General features: G+C 42.7%; 1 protein-coding gene across 1 annotated transcript; it reads right to left on the bottom strand.

Annotated features, from left to right (window-relative positions):
* Window positions 1–5,974: 5,974 nt before the first annotated feature.
* Window positions 5,975–16,582, bottom strand: mpzl3 (myelin protein zero-like 3). The gene is made up of 6 exons (XM_076100769.1): window positions 16,483–16,582; window positions 14,104–14,270; window positions 8,555–8,768; window positions 7,414–7,570; window positions 6,285–6,354; window positions 5,975–6,055 (listed from the first exon to the last, which is right to left on the bottom strand). Exons 1-6 carry the CDS (start codon window positions 16,580–16,582, stop codon window positions 5,975–5,977), a joined length of 789 nt encoding a protein of 262 aa, XP_075956884.1.
* Between the last annotated feature and the right edge of the window lie 1,312 nt (window positions 16,583–17,894).

Here is a 17,894-nt window from a genome sequence, read left to right as displayed (position 1 = left end):
GGCTCTGTGTCCAAATTGCCATGGCGATGCCAAAAGCATGTTTTCTGGCACAGCCGGGAGAATCTCTTGCCAGGAGAGACGTGTGAAACAGAGCAGTGATGCTCGCAAGGCGCATGCATGCAGACGGACGCACACGCACGCACGCACGCACACATACACACACACCGCACACACACATAGGACACGTCACCCTCACCACCAACCTCAACCCCCCCATACCCAGCGCGCTCTGTTCTCATGGAAACACCAGCAGATAGACTAGAAGAGCAGAGGAGGAGGAGAGTGTGAGAGAGAAAGAGAGAGAGAGAGAAAGGGATGAAGGTAGGAGGGTGTGGCAGACAAGGCAGGAGAGGCAAACTGCCTCTTCTCCCCTCCCTCCCCCCTTTTTTTTCTCCCTCTGTGCCCACATTTGCACGGTGTGGTTTAATGAGCGGGCACAACACATGCATTATCCCCGCAACAACATTTATAACCATTACCGTACAGTGAGGCTCGCAGGCGCATGCTCATGCAAACACCCACACTCTATTTGTATTTCATAATACACACACACACACACACACTGTGGTGACAGAAAAGTCCCCACCCCCGCTCTGACAGTGGCGAGCACCAGCAGATGCTACAGACACAACGAGGATGGAGTACAGGAGGATAGACAGAGAGAGGGATGGATGGAGAGAGAGGGATGGATGGAGGGAAGAAGAGGAGGAGGAGGAAAGAGTCCTGAGGGGTTGTGCTACGCTATTCTTCCCCCTTACAGGATTATTCCACATCCAGTTCACTGAGGGGAAATCATTAACCTGCACCACTGAGCCACAGCCTTCCCGGTGGTCGCCGCTGCCACGCAGGAAAATCTAGCTCCATTACTTTGCTGTAGTACATCATCACCATGTGTCATCATGTAGACCGTATGACACAGACGCTGTAATAATGCGGGATTCTGCAGAGTATGCATGGTCTTGCTCGGCACTGCTTTACTTTTATACAGCTATGTGCACATTAGTACAGCTGACAGTTCACAGTCCCCTACTGGGTCATTTCAATAACTATAGCAGATAAGTGTCCTGCTCAGGGGATTGAACTGCCTTTTTACAAAGTTGACTGAGATCCCACTTCACAGCTTCAAATGTACAAGCAGGTAATAGGAACAACCTGAATAAATGGGCAGGAAAAAGACAGTAAAAATGATGTGAATTATATGCTATGGCCTTAACAGGTCACCAGATTAGAGCTGAAATGATTAGTCAATTAACTGATTAGTTTAAGGAGATACAAATAGCAACAATTTTAATAATCAGTTAATTGTTTCCGTTCTATTCTATTTACTTAGAGATGTTGATCCAAAGGCATTCACTTTAATTTCACCTAATTCTATTTGCTGCACATTAATGAAAAACATTGAAACATCAAATCACTTCATATCAGATCCCCACACTGGGAACAAGAAGTCCTCAAAGAGAGGAATACAGCAACACAATCCTTTACCAAAGGACTGGGAAAAAACAAAACAATCCAAACACTTACAGCAAATCCCCAAGAGCCAAATCAAGCTGATGCCGGGGCGGTGGTAGCTAAAGTAACAGCTAAAGTGCGTGGGAAGGTCTTTGAAAACAATTCATCTGCAATTGCAGCAGATTGGCCAGCAGTAGACTGCAAACGGACCCGGCCTAAAGAAGCAGCTCCTTATCTTGCTGTCTCAGTATGCTGATCTATGTCCAGTTATTTGATTGTTCTGTTAAGCTGCTGAATCGGCTGCTGTGCAGACCACAGAGATCAATAACGTCACACCGTCCTGCCAGTATCGAGAAGCAGTCAGGAGATATGTTCTGGCAACGCTCCGCTGTAGGCTGCTGATTACATGTCATATTTAGTGATTACAGTGTAGTTTATTGTTCAAAAGTGAATTCTCAAAAATGGGACACCCAGTTTACAATGTGTTATCGTTTTTTTCTATTTCAACTCTTATCAACTAAGCACAGGTTATTTGTTTCCGTCTGTTTGAGTTTGCTTCCCCATGGTGCGCTGTTAGCTGTCCTAGTTTTTCTAAACTATTCATATTTAAATAAAGCACACTGTAAGTGTTGCACAACCGGTCTGACAACTGTGTCTCCTTACAGTAAACAAAGGAGCATCCTGTAGAATAGGACCTGCCATTACTGAAGGTCCCATTACTCATTTTCTTCTTCATTTGTTTCAAAGTAGGTGCCTATACCTTTGAATAGAAGCTGTTCTTTGTAGCATTGTACAGCAACAATGCAGTCTGTCCTTTCAAACTGGCAGTGATGAAGCTCCTCATTTGCACCACGAAAGGTCACTGCATATGTGAAAGACAATGAGATTCACACGCAATCTAATAACTGCAAATTATCTTGAACTATTAGAGTAAGAGCTAAAAATAAATGTACCATAACCATTACAATCAATTCATTATCCGTTATGAAGATGTGGAAAAGTGGTTGCGAGGATTTCAACCACATTTTGACAAAAAAGGAGGACATAAGATACAAACACAAAGACTCAGGCAGACTACATCTACATCAGGCTTACACGTATACAGAAAGCTTTTTAAAAATGTCAAGAGGTTATGTGTGATCTTCGAGGTGCAACACATATGTTCAGACTCTTTTAGCAAATAATTGCACAGATCTGCCATATCTGACATGAAATATTACCCATTGAAGTTGGCGGACCAGCTCATTAGTGCAGAGATCAAACAGAAACATCTGTAAAAGAGGAATGAAAATGTAACACAACATACAGGGACGGACAGTAGGTATGCATCGGTTTTGAAAGTCAGAAGTGGAAGCTCTGTCTGGTGTCTCAAGACTGTGACCACAAGTTCACCACTTAACAGTGGTATTACCAGAAAAGTAATGCTAAGTGATACATAATTGGTGATATTATGGCTAAAAGCCAATGACAGTGGGAGGGAAACAATAAGTGGAAGTTGCCAAAATGTCACACATAAGAAGATGAGTCACTGCTGAGTAGATCTTCTTGAGCATCGTTGGAGAGGAACTACAACTAACAATCAGTGAGCAGGAGTTTGATTAGACCAGATGTCAAAAAGGAAGAATCACAATGAAGCCATTGTATGCCCGGATGGTTAAAAATGACGATGAATCCGTGGCCAGTTCAGCGTAAAAGAACAGATAACTTAAATATACACACACACACAAATTACATACTTTTTTTCTTCTTTTTTATACCTCCACTCAAGGACTGAATAATGCTCACTGCCTTTACCACGTTTTCTTTTCCTTTATTTTCAAACAAATTAGGATTCGTGTAGCGCACTAATTCCACAGTGACTCTATCCAAATCCAGAAACCACCGCATCAAATTATACTGAAATACTCAACTAGCCATCCAATCAGAGAACACAACTAAATGTGTCAATTAAAGTGAAATAGTCATGGATTCATACATCCATCGATCTTTTTTCTATCTTTTTTTCTTATGCACCTTTACTGTGAAATGTATCCTAGATGTGAGTATCAAGTATTTGACTCCTTGTCCAGTCTACATTGTTCACGGTAGACTTAAAACATGCAACTAATATTCAAAACTCATTAACTGAGTCATCGGGAAGCAGATAAATTGCCTCGGTGCATTGTTATTAGTTCCTAAGTATTTGCTTTGCAGCGAATATCTAGTTTTGAACATTTAGTTTAGCCATAAACAACTTGCTGACCAGCCGTCGTTCCTCTCTTGTCTCAGTATGATCCCAGACAGCAGAGGACTATGACCCAGAGGATGGAAATCAAAGGTTTTTCCCACCAGCTGGAATGAAATGAAATTGGACCAGGTGTCCCACTTCTGGGACTCTCTACATCCAACCCAGCTGCACTCACATAATGTCACACAGGTGTTATTCCATGAAGACACAATGTGCTGACTCAAGAGAAAGTACACTGTCTTGCTTTTACCCCAAAGTTCTTCTCAACATTTGTTTTCTTTCTTCTTCGCACTGTGGCACATAATGACATATGAATTATAATCACTAATATTGTATGGTGACAACCTGCAGTACAGTGCAGATAAAACCAGTGTTGATACATACCGGTAACCGCCAATTTACTACCTGAGGAAACTGTCAAACTCAAGCACTGAATAGATGTGTGAAACTGGTCATTTCATCTACTTACCAAGGTGTTAGGCACACGTTGACATCACTAATCAATTCACTTTCTGAGGCAGGGGTGGAGCTGGTGTTGAGGTTCAGCCATCGTCGGTGGGTCAGGCTTCCTCGAGATGCTGCCGTTTACGAGAGTTTTGTATTTCACCGTTAAGATTTGCACCAACATTTCCTGTATCCCAAGACCCCCCCCCGGTAACAAAGCCAGAATACTTTTGGATAAATACGGTAAATCTACAGCGCTGATCCTCCTCTCTGCTAAACCCAAAGAGAGAATCCAAGTTGATAAAACACAAACATTCTGGCTTAATAGAACATTTAGAAGAAGAAATGCTGAGCAGACCTGCATTGATAGTAAATCTGTAAACGCGACCGATTGTATTTCTGTGTTGTTATATTCCTTCAGAATGACCCCCCTCCCCAACACCGAGCCCAGGCAGTCGGCTGCATCTTTTCTTCCTTCAATATTTTAAATATTGGTTTTTTTGTCCCCGTCTGACATGAGTAAGCTGTTGCCATGGTAGTTCAGATGAAGCAGGAATGATAATTGTTTCACCATAGCAGCATGTGAATTATTAAAACCTAGAGGGCATGAATGGAGCTGAATGAGGAGTGTAAAAGAAATGAGACAGAATGAGGACTTACGGGTTACTGTGTGTTTCATTGGAGGGTTTTTATTAGGTCTCTTTATGACTCGAGAGCCACACGACTGCACAGATGAAGCAGATGCTGCCGCAATTGTGAGTGAGAGTGACGCTCTGAGACTCCAGCCTGTCCCGATGACTTTTAAAAGGAATATTTAAGAACGTTCATGAATAGTGCAAAAGATCAAACAAAGAGAGAGCAGAGGAGAAAATGGTGGTCGTATAAGCTTTACCAACAAACCGTCTCGGTTCGCTAACAGAGTTGCACCAATTTAATGAGCAAAGTATCTTTATTAACTCGCTGGAAGAACCATTGTAAAAACAATCATGATCATCCATCACGAAGCCAGAAGAATCTGATCCTTAACTATTCATTTGGGCAAAAACATATATGTAATTAAAGCAAAGCTGTGCATCCAAAACAAAGGTTCAATCCTGTTATATCACATGAAATCATCTCATCCATGAAACACCACATCCAAACTCATCAAATATACTGAGGTGACACACACACATATCGACTGCTGATGTTGAAATAATGACACGGTAGAGTTATGTACAGACACTGAAAATATAGAAATATACTGTATACACAACGTATGGCATAAACAGTACTATGTTGTCATAGCCGACTCAAAATCAAAGCATTTTGTTTTCTGTCCAAAATCTTAAGAATATAACAAATGTTCCAGTACAGCTCAACAAAGGCATCGACAGATTTCATATAAACACTCTGACACAGGCAATAAATTAGACAAAAAAACGCATCCATCTCCTTCACAATAAGAAAGTGACACACATAAATCATCAAGATATAAAAATACACAAAGTGCTCATTTGTGTTTGTGTTCGCATGTACAGGGTCAGGTGGGAGCTGGCAGAATGACACTAGCTGCTTACCTGTCTAGACAGAGCAAACAGACAATATCTCAAGACTACGAGCTCTAAAATGTAGGAATTGAGCCCTCTGGCTTGCCATAGAAAATCTAGGAGCTTGTAGTAAACGGTATAATTCAGGAAATTATTATTCCAAAGGGGTCACCACCTAGAGTAAACATCACCAAAGTGAATGGGTCAGTGGTTGACTGTGGCAAAGAAGACATGGATCCAGTATTCATTTGCATTCAGTACCTCCCACGTGTGAGGCACCAGCAGGTTTAAGCAGTTACGGCTCCCAACCAGCAGGGTTTGTCTAGCACTGAGACTCGGCGTACTCGTCATCCACAGGAGGCCTCTTTTTTAGGTCGCAATACTCGTCTTCATCCTCCGAGTCCTGCACGGACCAGAAAACCAGAGAGTCAGATAAAGCTACGTTCAGACAGTCTCTCACACTCACACACACACACAAAACAACTCCATTGGAAAAATCAATATTTTATAAACCCTGAAGTCCTGTTGTCAGACATAGAGGGCATGTAAAATTTAACGTGAAATGGATCTGGCAGACATGTCTTATTAAGTTATTTATGGGTTGACGTAAAATGAAACGTTCTGAACCGTACCATCAGATATAGCTGACAGCACGTGGCCCTCTTTGCTTTGGGCTCCGCTGGGTGGACGGCGTACTCCTCTCTGATGAATGCAGAATGGACAGCACACATGGTTAGTAATGACGATCATCACACTCACAAGTGCCATGAAAAAAAGCCTGCCTGTTACATTTTGACACTGTACTTCATATCTGCTCTAAACACAAACACATCAAGCTACGGCTCGTCATTTTCACAGACTTACACCAAATAATTACTTGAATTCAGCACAATGACAATTCTAACATTTTGGGAAATTTGCTAATTAACTTTCCTAAAGTTGGAGCCAGCAGCTATAGTTACTTAGCATAAAGGCTGGAAACAGGAGGAAACAGCTAGCGTGGCCCTGGTCGAGGTTAACAAACTCCGCCGTGTGTGTGTGTGTGTGTGTGTGTGTGTGTACGATATAAAACCATCATAAGGCACATGTGTGTAAATGTCGACCTGTAGCCAGTCGACCGGTGCATCTCTATACTCTAAGAATAAGCATGTTTCCTACTATTCTTTTAGAAATGTGCCCAATGTCCTGCTGTAAGACTATACTTCAGTGCATTTTGTAACAGGATCATCTCACTGCAGATTAGAGTACCTCAATATATACGGAAAAGGCAATGATGTAGCTGCAGAGTGGTCCCAAAAAACGAATAGACTTTTTTTTTACATAATGAACAAAAACGCCGGGCCTAAAGAGAGCTAGAGTTGCGGCACAAATAATCCTGTCCATGTTATTTATGCAATCTGTTAAACACGCGTTACAGAGTAGCACTGGTTTGTTTAACATTTATATTCCGGTATTACATCAGTCAAAAGAGCAAGCACAGCTCCCGTGTGACTTCAAACCACAGGGAGTAACTTGCTACACTAAAAACCTGCCTGTAAATCAGCTAATTGCTGATTTTTTTATTGCTGGACTCCTCACTGATTCACAGCGCCTTTCTACAACAAGCTGAAACAAATCAAACCTTAAACTCACACTTAAATTCTTGTTTAACCTTCATCAAATTAGCATTGCAGATGCACATTTATAACCATCAAAGCCTGCAATGACTAGCATTGCCCCCAGGAGACCCACAGCAGTGATTGGTTGAGTAAATCTACTCACCCCTCTGTGACCTCAATGGGCGATCTGTAAGCCTGCGATTGGCTGCGCTGTTTCTTGGGACAGAGCATCCGTCCAATCAGAATGAGGGTGATGATAGCGGAGGGGAGCAGGACGAAAGCCAGAAGGACCGCAACGTCAGAGAAGCGAATGCTGGGCACTGGGGACGACGATGTGAGGTCATTAGAAACACTTTAACAAGCTAGTTTGTGACAACCGCGTCACGCCGCACTCACCAACACACACATTACCTTCACATACAAACTGGACATGTACACCACATACAGCAGTTCTACACGTGTCTTGTTAGCATTAAATAATCACCAATTTAATAACAGAAATATGACGACCACCAAAACAAGACAAAACTATTATGAAAAAAACTACTTAAAGGAAAATGCGTTTTTTCGAGAGAGTTGGATGAAAAGATCGATGCCACTCTCACGTGTGTATGGTAAATATGAAGCTGAAGCAGGAGCCGGTTAGCTTAGCTTAGCATAAACACTTAAACCAGAGGGAAACAGCAACTCCAAAGCTCATCAATGAACACGCTATATCTACGTCAACCAGAACAAAAAGAACCCCTGTTGTCATTTATCATCATCTATTTAGGTCAGAAACATTTAGATCTGTAACTTCGATGTGGTGAGTTACCCTCCACTACATCCCCGCCTCTAATCTACAGTCTGCTGAAAGCATACAGAGGCCACGATGTATGAGCCAATATGGCTAACATCATGACAGGCTAACACAAACACCAAATAGATGTTTGGATTAGGCTGCTATCGAAAAATATGAGGCTGGCAAGGGAATGTTAAACTTCCTCCTCTCAGGCCCGTCTCCTCATATACACAGTATGCAATTTATAGCGAGAGAAAAAAAAAAAAAAAAAAGAAGCCAAATCCAGACACCAGTGATCGTGATTTAATATCATACATGTCGAGAAAGATAAATATGATATATTATAAGGACTCCAGAAAGTATCATAAGAGTCCAGCTAAGTTACAGGCATTCAAGTGTGCTCGCAACTGGAGGAACTCCAAATGTAAGAGGTTAAATATGCAGATGAAGAATTATGACATTGTGTGAAGAAATGGGCCCCGCTTGTTCACTTTTGTGCATGCGTGCATGTGCACCATCGTACCTTTAGGAGTGACAGTGAGCACCGTGTGCGAGGTCGGCGACCCGTGGACGTCGGGGGGGTTTCTGACGGAGCACGTGTACGTCCCGTTGTCCTTCAGCGTGGCGTTGATCAGAGAGATGGAAGCTTCCCCGCGCGCCGGGACTCCCTTCCACTGGATGCGACCCACAAACTGACCGTCGGGCGGAAGGAACGCCCGTGATGAGAAGTGGAAAAACTGGAGAGGGGAGAAAAAATATATATACATTTTATTTGCATGAAACATATGGGTGTGGTCGAATAGAGTGTGCTGTGGGCAAGGCTGTAACACCGTGTTTTGGTGCTGGGAGGAAGGAGAAATAACAAAGTAGATGGCCTTAGTGACGAACAGATCAGGAAAGGCAAGATTCAGGGAAGAAAAAGTGACAAAACGGTGATGTATTATGCATTTATCATCATGAATAGCAGTCTCATCTGGAAAGCAATACCTAAGTAAACTGTATCTCAACGATCAGCTCTCTTCTTCAGACTGCATATAATAAGAATCATCATCGCTCCTAAATCTAACTTGTAATTTTTCTGCCTGAGGGAAAGTGTCTGAGCAACAGGTGGCAGGACAGATGGTGGTGGGACATTTTCTTTTGGCAATATTGTTGATAGCAGAGTGAAGAGCGCTGCCTGTTCAGCCTAAGAAATACCAATCAAATTCTGATCGAGCACAAGGCCAAGAACATGCATGTGTGTGAGCACGAGTCTCGCTGAGAGAGAGAAATTCAGAACTACAGGTATCTCCAAATCTGAATTTAGTTTAACATTTACCACATAAGTCTGTGTTTTCAAGAGCGGACTCCATCTCGTCATTACTCCCACGCCAAGCTGACCCAGACCTCTCCACAACATGACATCCTGAGTGTGAGTGTGCTGTGTGTGTGCGTGTGGAGAAGGGGAAATGGAAACGTAGAGATACTACAATATATGTTTTTCACACAGTAAACTCAGAGAGTAGAGTTTGTGTTTAATACGCGTTATCAGGTTCAGGTTACTGTTATTTGTACACGTAGGTAGACTTGGTTTGCAATAGAACAGCTGAGAGTACTTACAATAGTTTGTTGTTAAAGTTCATCATGATATGTTCATGTCCATAATTATAATTAGCGGGTTGTGCCCTTTGAGGGAAGCATGAAGGGACGGGCTGTCAGTGTTGCCGACTTGGCGACTTTCTTGCTCGATTTAGCAACATTTGGAGCTGGATTTTTAGGTTGGATCATTTTTTAAAGCTAGCGTACTCTTGCTAGTTGCCAACCCTAACTTTAAGATGAAGAAATAGTAACGCAATACGAGTGACCGGTCATTACTCTGCTCACTACGTCTTGTACTGAGCTGGTTGAGTCACATAAATGGCTTTTAAATTATTTGCAGGATAAAATCAGAGCTGCAGCAGAATGGAGTTATCGATTTCCTCTAAAAACGTGTAAACGATGTTTTTGCAGCCGACCAATCTATGCAACTCCTTCCACATTAAAACTATAGAGCCACATTTTAATTGCACAAGTGCAGCTACGTATTGGGGGAACAGACTGTGTGGGTGTCTCCGAGCACACCTGCTATTTTAACCCATGTAGGTGCAGCAGCGCAAAGTGCAAAAGGGCCGAGTGAAGAGGAATCTAAACCAGAGGGTGTGGTCAGCCAATCACATTACTGTTCTCATCCCTCTGAAACAGCTGTGCCAATCACATTACTGTTCTCATCCCTCTGAAACAGCTGTGCCAATCACATTACTGTTCTCATCCCTCTGAAACAGCTGTGCCAATCACATTACTGTTCTCATCCCTCTGAAACAGCTGTGCCAATCACATTACTGTTCTCATCCCTCTGAAACAGCTGTGCCAATCACAGTGCATGACGACAAGAGCTCAACGAATGAAACGTCGCCTTCTCCATGAAATCATGTTGTTATCTGGACGGGGCACAAATCTGCATGAGGCAGATGGCGTGGAGTTTTTTTATCAGTTAATTAAAGCAGCTGTTCTCAACCACTGGGCCGGGACCCACTGGTGGGCATCAGAGCGCCATCTAGAGGGCAGCGGAGGTACTGACCAAACGGTTAGATTAAATTAAAAATAAAAGAATTCGGTAATTCAAAAAGCTAGTTATTCATATATCTAAATTAGCTTGTGGGCCTTAAGTTACAAAAGGTTGAAAACCCCCGAGATGGTGCAATGATGATTGAAGCAAAGAATTAAAAGTAGTTTGGTGAAGCAGTGTACATGATCGCATCAACACGATGCTACTTCAGTCAAAATGTTTCTGTATTTCACACTGTAAATGGCGACATATCTTAAAATGTGACACTGCAGCATTTGCTTCTGAATGTATTCACGAATAAAACAAGAACTGCAGATTTATGTATTCTGAAGGAATGGAAAGGCGGCCGTGGTGCACGTAAATAATGAGCTCCAGTAGTCCAAGGTCTCTCACAAGAGTTATCATGCACCAGTCTGATGCGTGTGGTCCCTCTGTAGCAGCCTGGTGTCATTTGTACAGCGGACGCTGCGCATAATTGCACTGCACTCTGGCTTCTCAAATCGGATGCTGCGGATTTCTCAACATATTTGTCGTGCTGCAGATGGCTGCAGGGATTTGATGAACTGAAGTAGAAGCTTTTCACACAGCAGAAATCAGCTGAGGACAACAAGAATCCCTTATATTAACTTATAGATAAACGCAGACGGATTTACAGGTAGTGCTGCTTTATCAACATTGAACGTTCTTTTTTTACGCAGATGTAAACGCATCTACTGGTTGAGGAGTGTTTAATTGCTGCAAGTATTTCGTTTTAGTTATTAAAAGCACCAAAGTGGTAGGTGAGTGACGTTGCGGCAGAAACAGACGTGGTTCCCGAGACGTCTATTCTCAACGTCAAGAGCCATTTTCCACCAAAATACCAACGAATCTCTTGGCAGAAAGAAACACGGCTGTACGTCTCAATGCTCGACTACGAACAGCAGATAAAAGCAGGCTGTCAATGGTGATATAAAACAGGAAATAAGAGATGTTTACAGAAAAGTGTGAGTCACCGCAACCCCAAGAGGTCCTTGAGCATGCAGCCATAACTGGCCACCCAAAATATTATGCAGTTTGCTGCAGCAGAAAGCGAGATTAGCCGTGGACGAACACAGTCACAGTCACCGACGCAAACAGGCAACCAAGGGCATGATCTTCTAACAATGAAAAGCAATACATGGTTTCAAAAAAACAGTAGCGGAGCATATCGAGACAAGGAAAGTACGTATATATGTAATGTACTATCCATGAAAATATGAGGAAAAATAAACTTCCATCTTATTGAAAATGTGTCAAATCAGTGTTTGGATAATCCGGTCTCCACATGGCATCACACTGGGTTCTAAAACATTTGTACGCCTCGAGAGTAAAATTACACACAAGGAATAATGTCAACATAGATAACTGTGTATGGCCTTTTAATAAATTGAGGCATAAAAAGAGCTAAAGCAAACACAGAATCAATCTGAACAATCAGGGACACTGATATAGTTTTATGGTTTTACAACGGTGCGTCTATCAGCTGCGTTTGTCTGAGGGACTGATCGTAGGCCTGGCTGATCATTTGAGGACTTGGCAAAGCTCGGCCTGCATGAGAGCAGCTACGCGAGAGTCTGCTCAGTCTGGAAACAAACATTAGACCCAGTGATCCTTTTAAAGTCATGGGAAATGCTCCCACACGGCCAAGGCTTCTGGATTGTTTTCACCTGGGGGCAAACCAGTCTACAAACCCAGACGATGATTTAGACAGAAGCTTCCAATGACTCGGCACATTTAAAACAGTGCCCGACTGAATTTTCCATCATCTTAATTGATTTATTAACCATACTCCGCTCAATTAAATTGCCAACTCCTCCAATTACCATCGGCTGATATTTGACTGAACATTCGGCCTCTCCGCTCCGATCTAAATAAATGAATTCTCATCAGGACTGAGGTAATTATGCAAGTCACTGAAGCACTGCAGCAATACAGATTGATACGAAAGCTTGGGCTGCAAAAAAAAAAAAAATCGTATTTTCTGACGGCGCTTTTCACATGCGTATTCATGGTCTTACCCACTTACCCAGTGTGATATACGACTGGGGACACACAGGCCAACCAACCTGCCAGAACCGTTAATGAAATTGGATGGAAAGTAAATGAAGGCTGAGAAACAGAAAGAAAAAAAAAAAAAAAGAAAAAAAAAAAAAAAACTTCCATACTTGGTTGCATCTTTGGGCCGTGTTAAGAAACTGCCACACTTGTTTAATTTGTGATAAAGAGAACAAACTAGTCGTGGCTTGAAGGACGTACAGGCACTGCTGCGGCGTTTCCTCAGGCAGCGGCCGGCACACCTTTCTTAGGAATACCAGTTTTGTGGAGTAATACCACGCAATCTGCTGACTGACACACACACACTGACACACACACACTGACACACACACACACACACAGTGTACCAAGCCCTTCCTCTTCTCCTCCCTCAACACGCCAAACAACTGCATCTTAATGACTAAACCAACAGCACTCCATAACAGCGGAGCCACAAAACATTAGCCTCCACTTAACTCCTGAGTGCTCCTATAGGAAATGAGAGCATATAGGGTTGCCGCCACCACACTATGGATTCCCATGGTCCAAATGCAATTACACAATACCACACTCGATGGTTATCTTCAAATACAAATGGAACTTCTTAAATTATGTGGTGGATTTTTAGTGGCTTGGTCGCTGAAACTGAACGCGGACTGTGCGGGGTTAGAGGACTGAGTGCAGTTACGGGTTGAGAAGGAAACATCTGATCACCACATAGGAAGAGGGGTATTATGGGAGCTGACCAGCCGGGGTTTCCTCCGGAAGACATAAAGGCTGGGCTGTGGAATGTGAATGGGCATAGACCTGCACATTAGCTCAACGGTGATGTTAATAAATAAAGCTGAGCGGTACACACATTGGGCTGAGGAGTTTGCTTCAGGGCGCACGGGCTCGTGAGGGTTCAGGAATCAAGAGTCAGGCCGGCCACGAATGTGCAAATAAAGCAGCCAGATATTCAAACAAGTCATGTTTGTACAGAGGGAGCCATGGAGGTCACATACCTGAGCAATCTTACTAAATAAATGGAAATAACTTAGCAGCACCGAAAGTTCAGTAAACATTATAGCGGTTAAAACTAATTGAGGCTGCAACTAGTGATTGTTTTAATTGTTGAACATATATTAGGAGGGGGATTTTGTCCTGTTTTTAAATCATGTTATGTAACTCTGTCAGAAGCACAAAGGTGACATCTGCAAATTACTTGTTTCGTCAGGCAAAAAAATCCTAAATATTCAAAGTATTTTCATAGTGTGCAAAGAAAACTAGCAAATATTTTACTGGCTGGAAGCAGTGATTTTTAAATGAGTGAAACAATAGATGGATTATCATCCTGATCAACTAATCGTTTCAGCTCTTATTGAGACAGTACTGTAATCCAGTGTGGCCACAGAAGCATTCATTTTTGTTGACAGTTCTGATAAATGTCTACTCACCGTCAGCGGAGCCCCTCCACTCTGGGGCCTGTAGGACCAGTCGACCGTCATCTTACTGGTCGGCCTACTGGTGGAAGTAAAAGTGCAGGACAATGTGACGGCGTCCCCTTTAGCTGCATGTAGCTCTGCCGGGGTGTTCACTATGATGGAGGAGACCGGGGACGGGGCTGAGGATCGGAGGAGAGAAGGAGCGTACAAAAAGATGATGTTAGAGCGACAAAGGATGAAAAAGAAAAAAGGGAAAGGTGATATGAGCAGATTTACATGTCTGGGTGAGCCCCCTTTTCCTTCATGGACAAAAAGAAAGGAGGACACATTGTGAGTGAGACATTTTACTCACTTACTGCAAGTTAGTGACTAAACAAACCTGACAGCACATACATACCCGCAATGCGGTGACGTGAAAGTGTCGGCACAGCAAATTCCTCCAGATAAACACTGAAGGAATTCTCACACAAGTTCCTCACCAGCCTCTCTCGCTGTATCCGATCGCTACACGTCTGTCTTCGGCGTGCTTATAGAGCTTTGTCCATGTGTCTCTGGATTTTTCATTGTTATCACATTATTCAGAATGCAAAGGGAGGCCGACCAAAGCAATGTTCGCAACAAAGTATACTCGAGGGGCTTGCTCGGCTGTACCCATGAACAAGACAGCTTTACAATATTGTATAACATTGAGTCATTATAAAGCCACTTTTCCTAATAAATACTGGGTTCAGTTGATTTCCATTACTCAAGAGAGGCGTAGAAGCCAAGCATGCCAGGCCAGCTGGTGTAGGATAATATATCCACAACCAACAAAGTGACAAAGATGAAGGCACCACTCTTTTCCTCCACAACACAGAATATCTGTTATACTATTATATCCAACTGGTAGATATGAAGCCATTTCCTTGAATAAATGAAAGCTGTGACCTGTTGGTCACGCTAGAGGAAAAGCTGGAGGATCACCAAAGTCATTAGAATTCATCCTCTTGGGGCCTTTAATATCTTTAGCTATTTTACAGCAATCCATCCCATAGTTAAGATATGTCAGTCTGGACCCAAGTGGTGGACGGACATTGCCAGCGTGGCTGAAAACACAAGGTGCCGTCAAAATGTGTCATTGTCCCTCCTGGCTGTTTACTGTCAACATAGAAAACTGGTTATATTTGCATGTTAACGCCCCATTTGTGACATTACTACACATGTGTGGCTATTTGGACATAGATGAAAACAGTCCTCCATTTCAAAGCGCAAGCCTCTAACTGCTTTTTTCCTCCAATGATGAAGCGACTCTCAGTTCTGATACATCCCGTCTCACACTGACCACATTTTCCATCCGAGACCTGAAATAGCCTGCGATAAGGACAAAGTTCACGCTACGCTAAAGATACCACGCCATCAGCCCGACTCATCTACAAAGACCTCCACGGGGGGGGGGGGGGGGGGGGGTGAGCGATGCGACATGAACAAAGCTATCTCTTCTGTAAACGTGGAAAATCAAGCAGAGGGGCCTCTTGAACTTGAAGACGTGATTGTGTCGATCTAGTAATTAGTGGTGGGACCTGGCAGCTGGCAGCTCATCAGTGGTGATGTCGACACCTAGTTCCTACAAGACGAATGGACATAACATTTTTAAGAGAGGAAGAAAAAACAATTACAGGAGAGAAAGAAGGCATCAAATGTATTGTCTATTGGCAGACAACGTTCCCAAACTAATCAAATAAAGACAAACCATAATGATACGAATCTGCAGCAACATCTTTTTTTATGCAGCCCTGTGCTCTGACCAAGACACACGGCAGCCATTACTGCATTTTTATTACTTCAACAAACAAAAAACAGATCAGATGGATTTCAGAGGGAGTTAAACAGCTGCCCACAGTTCAGAGCCATGTTTGTAATGCAATTGGCAAAGAGACAGTGCTCTTAACTCACCGCATACCTGCTGTCAGGATCCCTCCGAGCATGTTCTTTCACACTGCTCTGCTCCTGTAGCCCCTCAGAGGCAGCTTACAGTGGAATATATTTAAATGGGCTATTTTGACTTGTTAAAACTAATTTAAATCAGTAACTGACCAACATGTATGACTTTAAATGCGCCATTAGGCTAAAGCAGAGACTGCGCAAACCACCTAAAAACAAAACACGGGGCAGTGTCTCTTCGTGGAGTTTGACAGTGTTTACTGAGCTGTAGATCAACTGTTTTCATGTTGGCATCGAAATTAAACGTGAACAATAAAATGTGAGCTCATGTTACAGGGAATTCCAAAACCGGCCCGGTTAGTAGCCTGTACGTCCCGGGGACAAACATTCAGTGAGACGGAGTTTCGCTCCGGTGTGTTGAAACACACAGAGACGCGGATACGCGGCGGAGCTGCGGCCTGTTTTACTCACCGAGAAAGACGACAAGATACAGCAGCAACACGACGTTCAGAGAGCCGCTCCATCGACGTGGTCGACGCATTTTAAGTTGTGGAAACGGGTTCACTCGCATGACGATAAAAGTCTCAAGTTGCGTCAAAGCTTTGGAAAAACTCCGTCCATTATCTACGTGGTCATGACTCAGTTTCTCCGTGGCGCCTGTGCAGACTGCGCGGGCGGACAGCCCTACCTGACAAACAGGTGTATCAGGAAGTGGCGGACGGATCCCTGAGAGTAGAACAACATCTAACTGTAACACTTAAATGAAGGGAGGAAGACGTCCCCTATGATGTGCGTGTGCTGTCTGAGACACTATATCAACTATTAAGTCCTTTAATAATATGATATGGGTCTGTACAATAAATAGACTCTTAAATTTGCTAATCATTTGTAAAAGGGACTAGAGTTTAACAAGCTGCTTTTTTGAAAAATAACTTGGACATTACAGAGAACCCATAAGTGAATATGTAAATAAATTCTAATAAAAAAATAATGATGATAACAAATAATAATAATATTCTAGTTCTTTTCAGAAGGCAAATATGTTTCGTATGGAGGGATTTAATTACTCATACTGAAGATCAATTCAAACCGGATTTATTTTTTAGCTTGGAGGGTATGATTTCTTTTGTTTCATATTTATTCTCATTATCTCGTAGCATCTTCCTCATTTTGTAAAATAAGTTCAATGAAATCCTAAGCAAAGAGGTAAAAATGAAACACCAAAGTATATGGTTTACATACGACCTTGTCATTTGCAAGTGCCTTCATCAAGTGTTGATTGTGAAAAATGAAATGTTAGGTGAGGCAGTTTGACTTTCAAAATAGGCCTGGGCTGTGAAGTCAAAATAAAAACATATTAAAATACAACACATTCTCTTTACCCTCGTGTGACCCCTCTGTGTGGCGGCCAGAGGCCAAGTCCTTACTTTATCTCCCCAGCCAGCTTCTGTTTGAAACCACAGATGCTCTAGTGGGACTCCCCTGCTATATCCCTGTCCCCAATCTCCTGTCTTTACTGTTGTAATTATCTCTAATGGGAGAAGCCTTTGCTGGTTCATTTTCACTCCGGTGTAATGCTTTATCTCTCCACTACATGTTTATACAGAGTCCTTTTGAAGTTTATTTATGCCTTGATTTGGGCTGGATTTGTCAGTTACATCTTTACATCCATCTGGTCTGCCTGCAGCGTTTCCTCCATCCTGACAACAGAGATGCTGTAGTCGTGTTGTGTAACCCCATTTCATTTCATATCAGAGGATATCGAATGAGAGCAGCATCCTCTGTTACTCTGGGTCCTGCTCCCTCAAATACACTGTGTATAAAACAGATGTGTGCCATAATCTGATTCAGTGTTTGCCAGAACTACAAGCTATATAAGCAGC

Source organism: Anarhichas minor, unplaced genomic scaffold, assembly GCF_050575085.1.
Source record: "Anarhichas minor isolate MPS153535 unplaced genomic scaffold, ASM5057508v1 ptg000026l, whole genome shotgun sequence".
Classification (NCBI taxonomy): Eukaryota; Metazoa; Chordata; class Actinopteri; order Perciformes; family Anarhichadidae; genus Anarhichas; species Anarhichas minor.
This window is presented reverse-complemented; position numbering and strand designations above follow the sequence as displayed.

What these genes read in the sequence shown, in the direction of transcription:
- mpzl3 (XM_076100769.1), bottom strand. Translation starts at nt 16,582, where the DNA reads ATGCGAGTGAACCCGTTTCCACAACTTAAAATGCGTCGACCACGTCGA. An exon ending in GTATCTTGTCGTCTTTCTCG is followed by an intron (nt 14,271 to 16,482) that starts GTGAGTAAAACA and finishes TCCGATCCTCAG; the next exon opens with CCCCGTCCCCGGTCTCCTCC. An exon ending in CCCATTGAGGTCACAGAGGG is followed by an intron (nt 6,355 to 7,413) that starts GTGAGTAGATTT and finishes TGCATTCATCAG; the next exon opens with AGAGGAGTACGCCGTCCACC.